General features: G+C 51.9%; 1 protein-coding gene across 1 annotated transcript in view; it reads right to left on the bottom strand.

The window, feature by feature from the left end:
- CACNA1H (calcium voltage-gated channel subunit alpha1 H) overlaps positions 1 to 11,420 on the bottom strand; it is a gene marked incomplete at its 5' end in the record, with an annotated part of 256,893 nt that extends 245,473 nt beyond the window's left edge. The window contains one exon of the mRNA XM_082006716.1: positions 11,149 to 11,420. Coding sequence (XP_081862842.1) covers positions 11,149 to 11,420 — 272 coding nt within the window. The remainder of the gene's footprint in view (positions 1 to 11,148) is intronic.
- Positions 11,421 to 13,867: the final 2,447 nt, after the last annotated feature.

Below are 13,867 nucleotides of genomic sequence, written 5' to 3'. Positions count from 1 at the left end.
CCTAAGCGCTGCCCTGATGCAAACACTAATAATGCAAATGGCAAACGGGCTCCGTAATTGATTGCCTGTGCACACAAGAAGCAGCTCTGCGAGCTCCATCCCTCGACAAACACACATGGGAAAGCCTAGCGGGTACTTGTCGAAAACTCAGCAGAGCTACAAAAAAAACCAGCCGTGACTCAGCAGGGCCTGGGAAATTTCAATAAGAGACATGTTTAATTTTTTTTTTTTTAATGTAAAACTAGAGTAAATATAACCTTAAGAAGACCCTCCATTTTGCTATGGCTTTTTTTTATGATTTTTTCCAGCCACAACACATCCTGCTCTAGCAACAGGGTAAGATTTCAGTTCACCGTAACGGGGGCATCGAACTGTAGGTTGGAGACAGAGCCATCGGAGCAGGACTCGGACACGCCACAAACACTGAGACGGGGTCAGAAAAACAGGGTTAGCCTATGACATGGAAGAACAACATCTGGCCAAGACCCCGACTCTGAAATCCCTCTTTATCCCTCACCCTGGCCTCAACAAGAGAGCTACCCCCAACTTCAGCAGGTCCAGAGCTCCCCTTTTAAACACCAAATTATCAGTACAAGAGCAGGTGCATCCTTAATAGTGAAAATGAGAAAAATCTCTTCAAAGCCTATATGAAATGTAGCATTTTTCCCTGTCCAGAGCAGGTATCTTCCAGATCACATGGGCACTAAAAATAGCCACTCACAAGTGAAAATTTTACTGATCCTCATCAGAAAAGCAAAGGACAACAGCGCATAAAAGCCAACCCAACTTTTGCCCCGGCACAGCTGTGTCCTCGGGAGCCGGCTGTGACACGGTGCGCGAGAACTTACCCTGCACTCGCTTTGTGCCTTGATAAGAGATTTAAGAGACCATGGTGGTAAATCAAGCCCTTCACGAGCCTCTTTTCATGTAAAAGACACATGATTCAGCATCGAGTGAATTTTTGCTGTTGCCTTATAAACCCCTGTGAGGCCAAGGTTTGCAGTGGAGCAGCCAGGAGACCCGCGCCAGCGGTTGTGACTGTAATAAAAGTGTTTACAGCACCGGCGCATGCTTGAAATTGCAGAAAAAATCGTGAGGATCACCAATAAAGGGAAAACACCACAACCACACCTGAAACAGAATGCCCTTCTGCCCTCTGCTCTTCCATTACCAGCATTGATAGAGATTAAATTAAAATCTTTAGTGGGAAGCGAGGTGAAAGAAATCCCAGCATATTTACAGACGTGGCATTTACCGGTGCCCTTGGGAATGGATCCAAATCCCTTTCCTTAGGAGACTATTTAATAGGATGGCAACCTTCCTTGGGTTTGCTTCCCATCACTGGCATCTCTCCCACCCGTCTGCCCATGCCCAGAAACCCAAGTATGTTAAATATTGGCCTAGGAAAAAAACAAAAAAAAAAAAAAATCCAGGAGAAATGGGTGACATTTTATTTTTTTTTTCCCCCCTTCCTCAAGAGTCGCTCTGTACTGTTCAATCCTCCAGGCTATGAAATTCAATAAGCCATAATGTTCCAATCGCTACAAGCTGCCTAGCCCCCACCATGCCAAAGTAGCTCAGATTTAACAACAAAATTACAGTGTACATTGTACCATTACAGGCGCCGCACAAACACACTTATAAAAGAGCCTGGTAATAAGAGGTTGGGGATATAGAGCGTGTTTAGGGCTAAATCCTCCTCCTGGACCCATCAGTTTTGCTGCCACTGAAGCCACCTGACCTGGAATATGTGGCTGAAGAATAGGGTCTTGGTTTCTTTTCCAAACCCAAAATGATGCTTCCCTACACTCCTCCACCGGTGGAAACCCAGAGGGGACGGCAAAGATCTCGTGGACTCGTTACTTCACCCCAGGACTTCAATCAGCACCTCCAAGTCTGACAGCATCCTTACGGACAAACTAACCCAAGGAATAAACTTGCTTGCTATCAACCTCCATGAGAAAGGTCTTCATTCCTTTGCAAACAAAGTCAAGTCCATTCTGCTAGAAACGACAGCACGGGGACACACAAATACAGGTAAAAACAGATACACATTAAGTATGTACACACAAATACTGCGTTTCTGCGTTCCTCTGCTTTCCCATCAGCTGTGCCCAAAACCTAAGCCCAAAGGATTTCTGTTGGCGGTACCAAGAACCACACTTTGCTTTGTCTCCTGGTGAGCTCTTCGTCCTCTTCTCTCCCCGCCATCCCCAACGAAGGCGGCGTCAGTTGACGTTGTCTCTCCTCGACCACGTCAAGCAGCAGCCTGGGCTGCGGCTCCTGCGAGACAGGAACGGATCCCTGCTCAAACGCCCACGTACCCGTCACAAATCTCAGAGGGTTTAATCGAACAGCAGGAGAATCAAAACAAACGCGTGGAGAGGAGGGCGACGGCTATCGAAGAGTTTGGGTACGCCAAGCTTCGTGGGGGTCCTGGGGGATGCTCCCCATAGAACATCCCTGTTTGCAACGTTCATCCAACATCCCAGCTAATGTGACTCTCCAGCCTTCTGGAACATGACAGACATCCCAGACAACCCGGACCATAACTCGTGGTCTACTTTCTGCAGCAAGATCTAGCAGAATATTAGATATTCAGGTAAACCCCGTTCTACTTCGCACCACAAGGATGGAGGAAAGGGGCCTGGAGCGGTCACGCAGCTTGAATTCACCCTCTGAAGGCTCTGCGATCACAAATAGACGTACACACATACAAAGTCATCTTCTTTCTCCGGATGGCTTGCGGAGGCACTGCTTCGGAGCAAAATTGCAAGATACTAGTAGCATTGTGAAAGCACACAATTTCCATCTGTCAATTGAAACGGGCAAAATTAGATCTCGAAGCTGCACATTTAATCCATTGCCAAACTAGTCCGCCTGGTACAGTGCTCAGAACAGATTTTTATTAAGCGAAAGAAAGAGGAAAATTGTCTTTTACAGCTGCATCTTGTCAAAGCTCCTCTCCTCCGCCCCCAGCCCGGCCAGCCGGCTCCGGAGTGACCGCTCCGATATTTCCCTGCGGCAGGAGGCTGGGAACAGCCCTGGAAGCCCTGTGCAGAGCTCATCAGCCTCCAATTCACTTCCAATTTGTCTCGACGCAGGCTGATGACTCCTAATGGCTGGTTCAGAAACACAGTGCATACCCTGACAATTTTAAGTTGGTCAAGTTATTTTGGAATTAACTGTTAGGGGAGATCACGTAATAACTCCTCCTGTCCCAGGCAGCTAAATATTCAGTCAGAAATGCATCTTATTTGAAGTCACAAGGCTGCTTCGGCGGCTGGATTAATGGATTGGATACCAGCGCCAGATGCTGCCTTAAGAATTGAGGGCAAAGATCTAAGCTCAGGTTTCTCTTAAAACATCTGCGTAAACAGAGGTAACATATTTCTTGCGTTAGTTTTAACGCTGGTGGCAAAGGTTGCTGCTGCACAGGTCGGACGCCCGACAAGGTTGAACTCAACAGCGTGATGTGCGATAAAAGGAAAAGACGGTCGTGCGTCTCGGGGCGCGCAGTCCAAGGAGCCAGGGCTGTACCCCTGGGACTCCTCCTGATTTACACCAGCGTAAGGAAACGGCAGACCACAAGCTACGTGCATAATCCGGTGGGAAACTAACCGTAGCTCTAAGTAGGCAGCTCAACGCTTCCTGTCTGCAGAAGCGATTTACAGAAAAAAAAGAAACAAGAAAGAACAACACGCAAACACACGGCAAAAAAACTGATTCAGAGTTCGTTCACTGTAAACTAATGTGATCCGGGTTGCTCTAATGGAGTTACTCCAAACATGTCATTTAGATAGAGCATGGCAGATAAAGCCGAGCTTTTGCTGCCAAGTAAGCCCGGGTGGATGCTGCCGACCGGCCCCACGGGAGCCAGCCCGAGCCCCAGAACACCAAGTAACAAAAGCTGAGGAAAAGGTAAGCATAAACTCAATTAGAACACATCTAAAACTACATTTGTATTAAAAAAAAAAAAACTCACTAAAATACAGTAAAGCATCTTAAAGACACCTGTATGATAATTCAGAAAATATCTATATCCAGTTTGGGGGTACACTGCATAAAATTCATCCCTAACGTAAAGAAGGCTCTGATCTTCTGTTCCCGTTGACCAGCACAGTTCGACTCGTGTGATACATTGTTTTACGGTTCTAAGGGATTTGCCATCTAGACATGCTGGAAAAAAAGACATATGGACTCAATACATAAACCAAACTTGTAAACAAACTGCAAATTGAAACGGCATTTATTGGTTCCCACCAGATTTGAGAGGTGAGAAAACTGAAGGCAACTGGAAAAACTTTACAAAGTGGAGTCTGGGATGCATCTTGTAAATGCCTTGAAAAGTAGCACATTAATTGCTCCGAAGGGTTATAAATTACAGTCTGAAAATAACAAGTAAATTGTAGATATTTCACAGAGATTACCAGTAATCTTTAGTAAAATCTGATGCAACAAGTTAGCATCTCAGTTTCTCAGTGGAGGAGAATATCCAGCGCAGGACAATTTTTTAAAAATGTAGTAGAAAAGGAAAAGCACAAAGACACCCTAAAATAATTTCAATTACCATCTTCAGTGAAACTACACATACAGTAAATATGGATACGTGCTAACTTTTGAATCCATCGGCTTTTGTAGCAATAAAGGCACTAACCAGGTTAGGGGGTAAGAAATCGGTAAGCAAATGTTTTCTAAGTGCATTTGCGAATGAAACCCGCCCAGAGGTACCTGCTGCAATCCCGGCTTGCGATGAGCCCATGAAACTGCGACAAGCTGCACGCTCAGCTTGGAACCCACCCACAAACGCCGCAGGGCCAGAGGTGATCGGGGTGTCGGGGGCTCCAACCGCGCGCAGCGTACGCCGTCAGTCTCACCGCCGGGGAGGGGTTAACCATGATTCTATTTACTGAGTATTATATTTCATTAAAGTCAAAAATCTAATTTTATTTTTGTTACTTACACTTTTGATACGCTTTCCTCAGATGGACTTTTTTTTTTTGTTATGAGTCAACTGCATTTCATCAGGCAATTTCACATTTCCATCCTTGGGCACCAGCATCGCCTCTTTTCACGGTTTCCCTACGCTCACCGTCAATCCTTGCTGCAAAGGGCTACGGCAAAACCTCATCTGCTTCGAAAGTAGTTTTGTAATTAGCTGTCTACCCCTCTTTTGTTGCAAAAGTAATTTTGAAAACAGGAGCCAAGCAGCAACGCCTGCCTGAGTTTGCAGAGAGCCTAACACCTTGCTCTGAGCCACCCCCCCGCCCACGCTGCCGCTTCCGCGGCCGTTTTTCCTGAACGTCACCGACTCCAGGGACAGGGACTTCCAGCACCGATCCGTGCTCCCGAGCTTGGCTAGAAGACAGGAATAAAAGGCATTTCACAGAGGTGCAACCCACGAGCAGCGCTGAGGGAATTCAGGGCACCGCACGAAGGTGGGCGATGATGGGTTTCGGCGGGGCCGGGGATACAGGGACCACGACAAGCCAACAAAGACAGCTCTGCTGGTATTAAACTCGGGATTAAACTGTTGATTAGCTGTATTGAGCCAACACAGAACGCTGAAATGAAAGGAGCTAAAACACATGTGGACAACATATTTTTAGCCGAGTTACAACTTACAGGACTTTTCTTCCTTATGTTTCCTAACTGCTTGTCATTCAGCAGGAGATGCTGCTGGTGCACAGCACCTGCGCCTCGCACCAGATTCAGTGGGCGTCGTGGATGCTCAGCAGCTCCCAGGATGAGGCCAGAAATACATTTATTCGCTAACGGGTTTTTCCACAGCACGCTAAATATTTTAACTGCAATATTTATATTTGGAGATGACAAATTATGATTCGGTCAAACCCTCCCATTGCACTTGTCAGGATACAGCCTGAGTAAGAACAGATTAAAAGCAAAGGCTTTCTGATAAAGCTTCTCAAATCTGATACGCGCTCATTATAGAGCAATCAAATGAAGTTTGTCGCGCTGATGGGAGGCCAGACCCGGTCACTTATGCCCACACCTCCGTGTGCTTCAGCGTAACCCCCCCAAATCACAAATGGCAGAGCTCCCACGGGCGCAGGAGCCAGAACACATCAACTGCGCAATAAGGAACGAAGAGAACTGCAAGTCTCATGTCAGAGAAGAATTTATAACGCTGCCGAGCAAACAGCTTAGCCCGGTACGAAGGACACTGAGACGGAGCGAAGACTAGAGCGTTAGAAAGATCAGATACACCATTTTGCATGAAATACGGGGGTTTTGACCATCTAAGCACGCTTATAGACATCCGTACTGAGGAACGCTTGGAAATAAATAACACGCAGGATGTTCTTGTGGACGTTGGGTCTGCCCCAAAGTGCTTGTAAGGGCAACCAGCAAGTGCTGCTAGGAGGAGTGCTGCAGAAGAAAAAAAAAATTAAAAAAATAAAAACTAGATTTGATGCAAGCAGAGACTCTACCCAAACAGGAGAACAGAGCCAAGTCCCACAGAAATCAGCTAGCACCAAGAAGCTCTGTAGCCACTTGAGAAAATAAATCAGCGGAGGGTTTTTTCTGACTAAGGCACACAGAATCCGACCTATAATGAATCACTGCGTGTTTTTGTGAATCACTAAATAACCAGCAAAGTTGCTCGAGCCTTATCAAAGCCACGGGGCAAAGCTGACACTCGGCGCCGTGACGGAAAGCAGGTTCAGTCGCCGCTGCGCGTTACACCCGGCTTAGAACGTGTTTCTCCAGCCGGTCACCCGGTGAAAGCCCTCGCAGCCGCGCGACGGACGCAACGTTCCTCCGGGCTTCAGGCACGTGGACGGCGCCGGCTGCCCGTTGCCACCCCGGCCCGTCGCCGTCTTACACGTGTGTTAACCAACAAGGGCCAGGAGCCGCATCCAAATCCTCCACCCCCCCCAGGTGCAGGGACATCTGAGGGATTGACAAAAAGTGACTCAACATCTATCAAAATATTAGCAACGGTTAAAAAAAAAAAAAAATTAAAGAAAACATCCCTCTGGATACAGGCGTGGCTCCGTGTTTCTCCAGAGCCATTAACGGCGGCGCTTGGGAAGAGCCAGGAAAGGACCTCGCAGGAGCACAAACCCCAAAATCCCGCTCTGTACCACCCAGCGTGCGCACCAAGCACACGAAGTCCCACCCACAGACCTCCATAAATAAACCCACGTAGGAGATCCAGGGCTGAAGAGATAAGTAAGTTTGCTTCCAATTATATATCTTTCTTTTAAAAAAGGCAAATTAAAAGTAAATCGGTACTAACAGAGGGAAAATACAACTTGACAGTGGAAAATTTAATTTCGGTTATTGCCCATATCGCAAGAACTATGTTTGGGCTGTTTATGTGCTCCGAAAGTCTTGAGGTTGGGTTTGGAGGTAACCCTGGAGCTCGGAAGGAGAGTCCCGTGCTGGAGCCATCGCTCCGGAAAGCTGAAGAACGACGCTACACAGCAAGCAGCTCGACAAAAGTCACCCGTGAAAGTGGGACCCAGAGCCAGTCCGAACACTTTCTTGATTAAACTTCAGTGGACACAACTCTTTGATTATTGCTCCCACAGCTGAAAATCAGCTCCTCGCGGATCTTTAGCTTTCTGCTGTTTGAGAAATCAGGAGTTTGTTGTTTTTATTAACACAAAACCACGCAAAGGCCGGGGGGGAGCAGGAATTTTTTCCAGGTTCTTCTTAACATTGCCGAATGCAGCGCATTAAAAACACAAACGTGCATCTACTACCTCTGCCCACTCCCCGTTTTTTCGCCGATGTGCAGCCCTTTGGGCAGACGCGTGCCTCCGGCGAGGCAGGCTCCCGGCCCCGTAAGCTGATCCCCGCCCCACCTGTCCCCCCGAGAACCAGGCAACAGCTTTTTTTAGCCATTTCTAAGCCCGACAGTAACCCCCTCTGCTTAAGCCGCAGAGGCAAACCACGCTTTTGGCCCAGCCACAGAGGATTTCCACCTGCTCCAGGCCACAGGTCTGGGCTATCTCGGCTACCAACAAATATTCGGAGCGGCCGTGCGGCTTTCACGGTCAGGCGATCTGACAAGGGCTTGCCACAAGCCCCACGCGAGATGCACTCGACGGCACTCCCCGAACTGCGGTGGCATTGGGGTTTTTTTGGCTGCCGGCGTGCCCAGGTCCGCGGCGCAAACCCCGTGGCACAGCGGGATGCAGCTCCCCACCTCTGCCAGGAGCATCCCGCGGGACCAGGCCCAACAGCCACGAGGGACCCGCCGGGAACCGGACCTCGAATGCGCAGGATGGGACACCCTTGCTTTTCAAGGCGAGTTGGACAGCCAGCCAGCTCTGTCCGCAGCCTGGGGACGGGGTTCGTGTCTTTCTGCTTGGTGGCAGGGGGAAGCGCGGGCAAGTTTTGGAGCTGAAACACCGCAGGGGAGACACGGAGACGCGCTCCACACCGGGAAACACTCGGTGAGCACTGGGAGAGGAGGGACGTGGGCATCGCGGGGCACGGAGCGAGACTTTCTCCTCCTCCCCCCCCCCCCCGCAAATAAACCCCAAAGAGAGCAAAGGACAACTCCCCCAGCAAGAAAAAGCACCACTGAGGGAGAGAAGCTGCTTTTCAGAAGGGGTTAGTGCTTCCCAGCTGAGCGAGCACCTCAGTGAAGCTCTTCAGACTCAGATTTTGGGAAGACTTCAGAGCCACGTCCCTTCCTTCTGTAACAAAGGCAAATTTTAACGCAAACGTAAAGCTCATTATCGTGGTTTATGGATCTGTGCTCCTGGGTGGGCAGGAAGAGTCACCAAAACGGCACAACTGGCCAGAAACCACCTTTGTGTTGCCATCTTCTCTCACAAGTTACTCCTTCCCCAGGACGGGCACTCGGGGAAGGAGCCCTTACCGCACCGGTCCGCGAACAGTCTCCCCATCCAGCTGCTTCCCAAGCGTCCCAGCCCCACGGCGGTGGCACTCGTCCCCGAGCCGCCCAACCTCCGGCATCCTGGGGTCCCACACGCACCCAGCACCGCCCGGGCACAGCACCAGCCCCTGAGCAAGACACACACCTCCTCGCTTCGAGGTTGCTCGGCACAGCTTCGTTAAGCAGCTTCAGAAATCACAGCCACCAGCAACGTGAGCGCTCTCGCCAAGAAACTTCACAGTCGACACCGAAGGATTATTCTCACTGCGACGTGCGGGACTGCCGGCGATCGGGAAAAGGGGAAAAAAAAATCCCAGCAAGGAGCTCGTCCCTATTGCTGCGACACGTTGCAAATTTTGCTCTGCTACAACCAAAGCACACCGGCTCTGACAGCCCTAACGCTACAACACAGGGCTTATGTAGTTTTATTCAATTTCTGCTTCACTGTTAACCCACCGCCACAATTTCCATCTAATATTCTGTCGGACGACTAAGTTTTGTACAGGAACTCGCTCTCCTGTGAATTCTTAGGGGAGATGCTGAAAGGCAAAACAAAAGCACAGCCTCACCCTACGGCAGCGCGAGCCCACCTGAACCCTCTCCTACACAAACCTCCCTTGCTCGCTGCCGACGCTGCTTTGTTCTCCTCCCGCTGTGGGTTAATCTGCCAGCGGTACCGGCTTCGGGGATGCCGAACCCAGAGCGCCGCGTGGGAGGGCGAGACCCCACCAAAGCCGAAGGAGAAGGCTTCTCCCTCCCGCCTGCCCCCAAAGTTTTGAAACGTGATAACCCGCTTTAAGAGATCTGCCTTGACTCGCTCTTAGCTGTAACAGGAACGCAGGGCCCTCCCCAAGCCCCTCCAGGAGCAGGTAGATCACTTTTTGGTTAGGGAACCGTCATCTACATTTGATATTTATACCGCTAAAGCGTCGCTGTGAGATCAACTCCTTGTTTACTTCTCCCTTCCACCCGTGCACGTATAGGAGCCCGGTTCCCCCCTTGCGACGGTGTAAAGGAGAAATATCTCTGCAAAAGTCAATAGTTTCTGTAAATCTAGTTCAAACGAGAGGAGACCCAAGGCCATAAAAATTGTGGGTTTTCCCTCCGAGTATTTCTCCTAATAACAGGCAGCATTCTGGGGAAGATTGTGCAATTCCTCCTAACGACAACACTCGACTCAGTGTTGTTGCTGAGGAGAACAGTGATCTCAGACACACATGGGTTTCTTCGGTTAACTGAAGTGAGATCAATAATAACCATATTAATAAATAATGCTTTTAATAGCAGCGGCAGGATATAGGCAGCAAACTGCAGGCAGGTATCAGGGATAGGTAAAAGCATTAATTATCTGCACAGTGTCAATGCTTCTAGCTGATATGCAGAGCAAAGCTAAAAGCTCACTTTCTGAAGATTAGCAAGACAGACTGACAACTCTCTGCTTGCACACAAGCATTTCGGGTAAAATTCAATTTTCTGGATGTCACAAGTGAGAGGAACACACTGCTCTTTTTCATTTAACATTAATAAACTGGATAAAGGACACAAGGGAGGGGGGGGGGGGATTTAGAGGCTTGACTGTCCTCTTCCTTCCCTGCCTGCAAGTTGCAAAAGAACAAAAAGCAAAGGGGAGTTTTGAGGACCTGAGGGGAGCAAGGCATGTGCCTTCCCCAAATCAACTCCAACCCGCTCCATTTTTCTGCGACGAGAAAGCGCACTTGCACTCCGCGCTCTCTTATATAAACAGCAAGAGGCTCAGCACCCGGCTGAAACTCCCCAGCGCGTCTCAAATACATACGAGGTTGTCTTTAAACTTCGCTCCTTCCCGCCCCACCGAGAGATAGGTGAAGTTGAGGGGTTTCTCTCCCCTCTGTGGGTCCTGGGGGGCTGTGGCTCAGCATCCTCCACCACCCTGCCATGCCGAGGCCGGGCACCTTGTCCGGCCGCCCCGTCCCTCTCGCTCCCACCCCGGACGGTGGGATGATGCTGGTGGAGCCGAGGGGCGTGTGCCCCCCGACCGAGCCCAAGCTGGCGGGGGCTGGGGGGGAGCTCCTGGCCCGCTCCTGCCAAGCCCCACGTCCCCCTGCCCGAGGTGGGGACCGGGCCAGCGCAGGGCCGGGGCTCTCCGAGGACCCCGGAGGCTTCGTGGCTTCCCCGTGCGCTGGAGGGAGCCGGGAGCCCCCGGGACGCCCAGCCCCGACGGGGTGCTCCAGGCACGGGGAGGGGGGGTCCCGCAGGGCCGGGGGGGTGCGGCGTCCCTCGGGAAAGGATATGGGTTACAGACCAGCCTGAGGCACCAGCTGCGCGGGCGGGTGGTTTGCTTGAGGCAGAAGAAGGCGGTGGGTGCCAGCGCCGGGTAAGGCACCTGCTCCTCCTCCTCGGAGGCCAGGTCGGGCGGCGGGTCGCGGCCGGGGGAGCCGCCGGGGCCGGGGCCGGCATCCTCCGGCAGCTGCTCGGCGGGGCGGCGGGGCGGCACGGCGATGGGCACCCGCACCTCGCCGCCGGCCGGGCGCGGCAGCGGCTCTCGGCTCTCGCCATCAGTCATGGTAGCGGCCAGGACCTGCGGGGCAAGGGCAGGGGGTCAGGGGCGGTGGGGCTCCCGCCCGGCCCCGCCGCTCCAGCCTCAACAAAGACGGGAGATTGGGGTCGAGCCGCCTCCCGGGCGCGGCCGCTCCCGCCCCCCGGGGAAGCTGGGTCTGCCCCCTCCCCCCCCCCGGATACCCTCACCCACCGGCTTTTTCCTTCTTATTTTCGGGGATGGAAAATTGCTGGGGGGCGCGGGGGGTGCCCTACCTCAGTTCGGCGGAGCGCGGTGTCCCCAGGAGCATAGCCGTGCCTTCCAGTTCACATGGGACCAGGCAGCAATCGGGGCGCCGGGAGGCGGCGGGTCTCCCCCCACACACACCCCCACACCCCTAAATCCAGCGGGGGGGGACGGGCTGGGGCTCGGCGTGCGGTGCCCGCCCGCCCGCGGGGATGGAGGATGGAGGAGGGCTGGGGAGGAGGAGGAGGAGGAGGAAGAGGAGGAGAGGCGGGGGCGGGGGCCCTTCCCGAGCCGAGCGGAGCCTCTCCCGACGGTAATCCCAAGGAGCGAGCAGGCAGCTCGGCAGCCGCTTTAAGCCGAGCTTCGCCCGTGCTTAACGGGAAACTTCGGATTTACCGGGGGAGGAGGGAGAGGAGAGGGAGGGGAGAGGCGGCGGGGGCTGGGAGCCCGGCGGGGCAGGGCGGGGGCGGGCAGCCGGGAGGAGCCGGGGCAGCCCCGGGGGGTCGGGCCGCCCTCACGGCCCCCACCCCCGGCCACGCTGCCCTCCCCCTGCCTTTGTTCAGGCTCCGAAGGGCAGGCCCTCTCGGAGAGACACCCTCACGCGTGGAAGGCGGTGGAGGGAGCGGGGGGAGATGGACACCCCCCCCCGGGCTCCAAGGGGGCGGGAGGGCCCCGCCGCCCCCCCCCCCCGCCCCACGGGGCTGCTGCGTGGGAAGGCGCCCGGCGCCGCTCCCACGGGGGGGCCTGCGAGGCTGCCACAGCCCCCCGGAAAGCCCGCTTGCCACCAGGCCATTAATTCATTAGTTTTAATAAATAAATGTATAAGCCCAAGTTAGAGGTCGGAGCATTTCAATAAATAAAGATCGGCTCTTAAACTGCAGCGATTTTTAGCTGAGTAGCTAATCTGCTCAAGGGCTTAGCTTGGAGGGATCAGAATAAACAGATAATAGAAAGTCGTTACAGGCACCGTCCCCTTAAACTCCGCTTAGGAAGTTGTTTTTTTTTTCTTTTGAGTTATTTCAAATTCTGTGAATTATATCTGAACGTAGTGCAGGTAGAGGGGAAGAGAGATTAAAAAATGTTAGCTAGATACATTCCCCTCAACTGGAATGTTTTAAAGAGTGAGTTCATTATATACCACCACATTCAATTTGCAAATGCTGTTCCCAGTGCTATTCTCCATGGTTAATAACTGGGAATTGATTGAAAAGGGAGGTCATGCAGCTTTCAAAGCAGAAAGAGCCGAGCCTAATGGGGCTAGTGAAGAGATGGTTTTACATACACACTTTCAATGGTTGTTTTATTAGATGTTTGCAGGTTGTGATTAACAGTATGTGGCAATTTTATTATTGAACAAACAATGCCTCTGACAAGCAGGGGACAGCCTGCAAAGCGAACGTGAACGGTGCAAGGAAGAGACTGCACTTGGAGTTTCCACACGTTTATACAAACTAATTAGGGCAAATCATAAATTACTGTGGGAAGGGAAGATTTGTATGTGAGTTGGTGGAGCTCTCCTTGAGCAAACCGTCTTCCACTCATAAATTATCTTGCACAGGAAAATGACCTTTACAGGGAGAAAAGGAGGTTTTACTAAAATGGGAATCGGGAGAAGGAGAGGCCAAGCCTCAAGAGCGAGCGACGCCTCTTGACCCTCTCCCAAAGGCAGAAGTTGCCCAGGCAATAAACTTTCCTGCGTGCCTCCCCTCCAGCTCCGTGTCAGGAGAGCGGGATGCCCTGCCATGACTAACAAATCCATCTTCAAAACTCTTCCCCCACCAGCTGTCCGGGAGCCCCGGCTCCTGCCCTTCCCCAAGGCTGGGGGTGGGAGCTCGGAGCTGTCGGGGACTGCAGACATCCTTTCCATAGCCAGACAGAGCATGGGCAGCCTGACATTTTCAAGGTCGTAACCTGTTGCCTGATGGACAGTATTTAAAGCCAAGAGTCTTATTAATAAACTCCACGCTACGATGTTGGCTGAGAAGGACTATTATTGTCAAATGGAGGATTTTGAAGAAGCCTGGCAAAGGGTAAGGCCCGATCCTAACCCCATCGGGGATTTTTGGCTCATTCTGCAAAGGATCGGGATTAATTCCAACAGTGGTCGTTATGGAAAAGAGACAACGTTTTGTTGTCAGAAGTATTTGCTTCCTCCCATATTTCCTGCTTAACCCACATACAGTGGTTGGGAGGAGCAGGCCAGATTCTGCTCCGTTTACTCCAGCTGA

The sequence above is a fragment of the Phaethon aethereus genome, assembly GCF_964289735.1.
Source record: "Phaethon aethereus genome assembly, chromosome: 15".
Lineage (NCBI taxonomy): Eukaryota > Metazoa > Chordata > Aves > Phaethontiformes > Phaethontidae > Phaethon > Phaethon aethereus.
The sequence above is the reverse complement of the archived record's forward strand: the minus strand, read 5'-3'. Positions and strand labels throughout refer to the sequence as shown.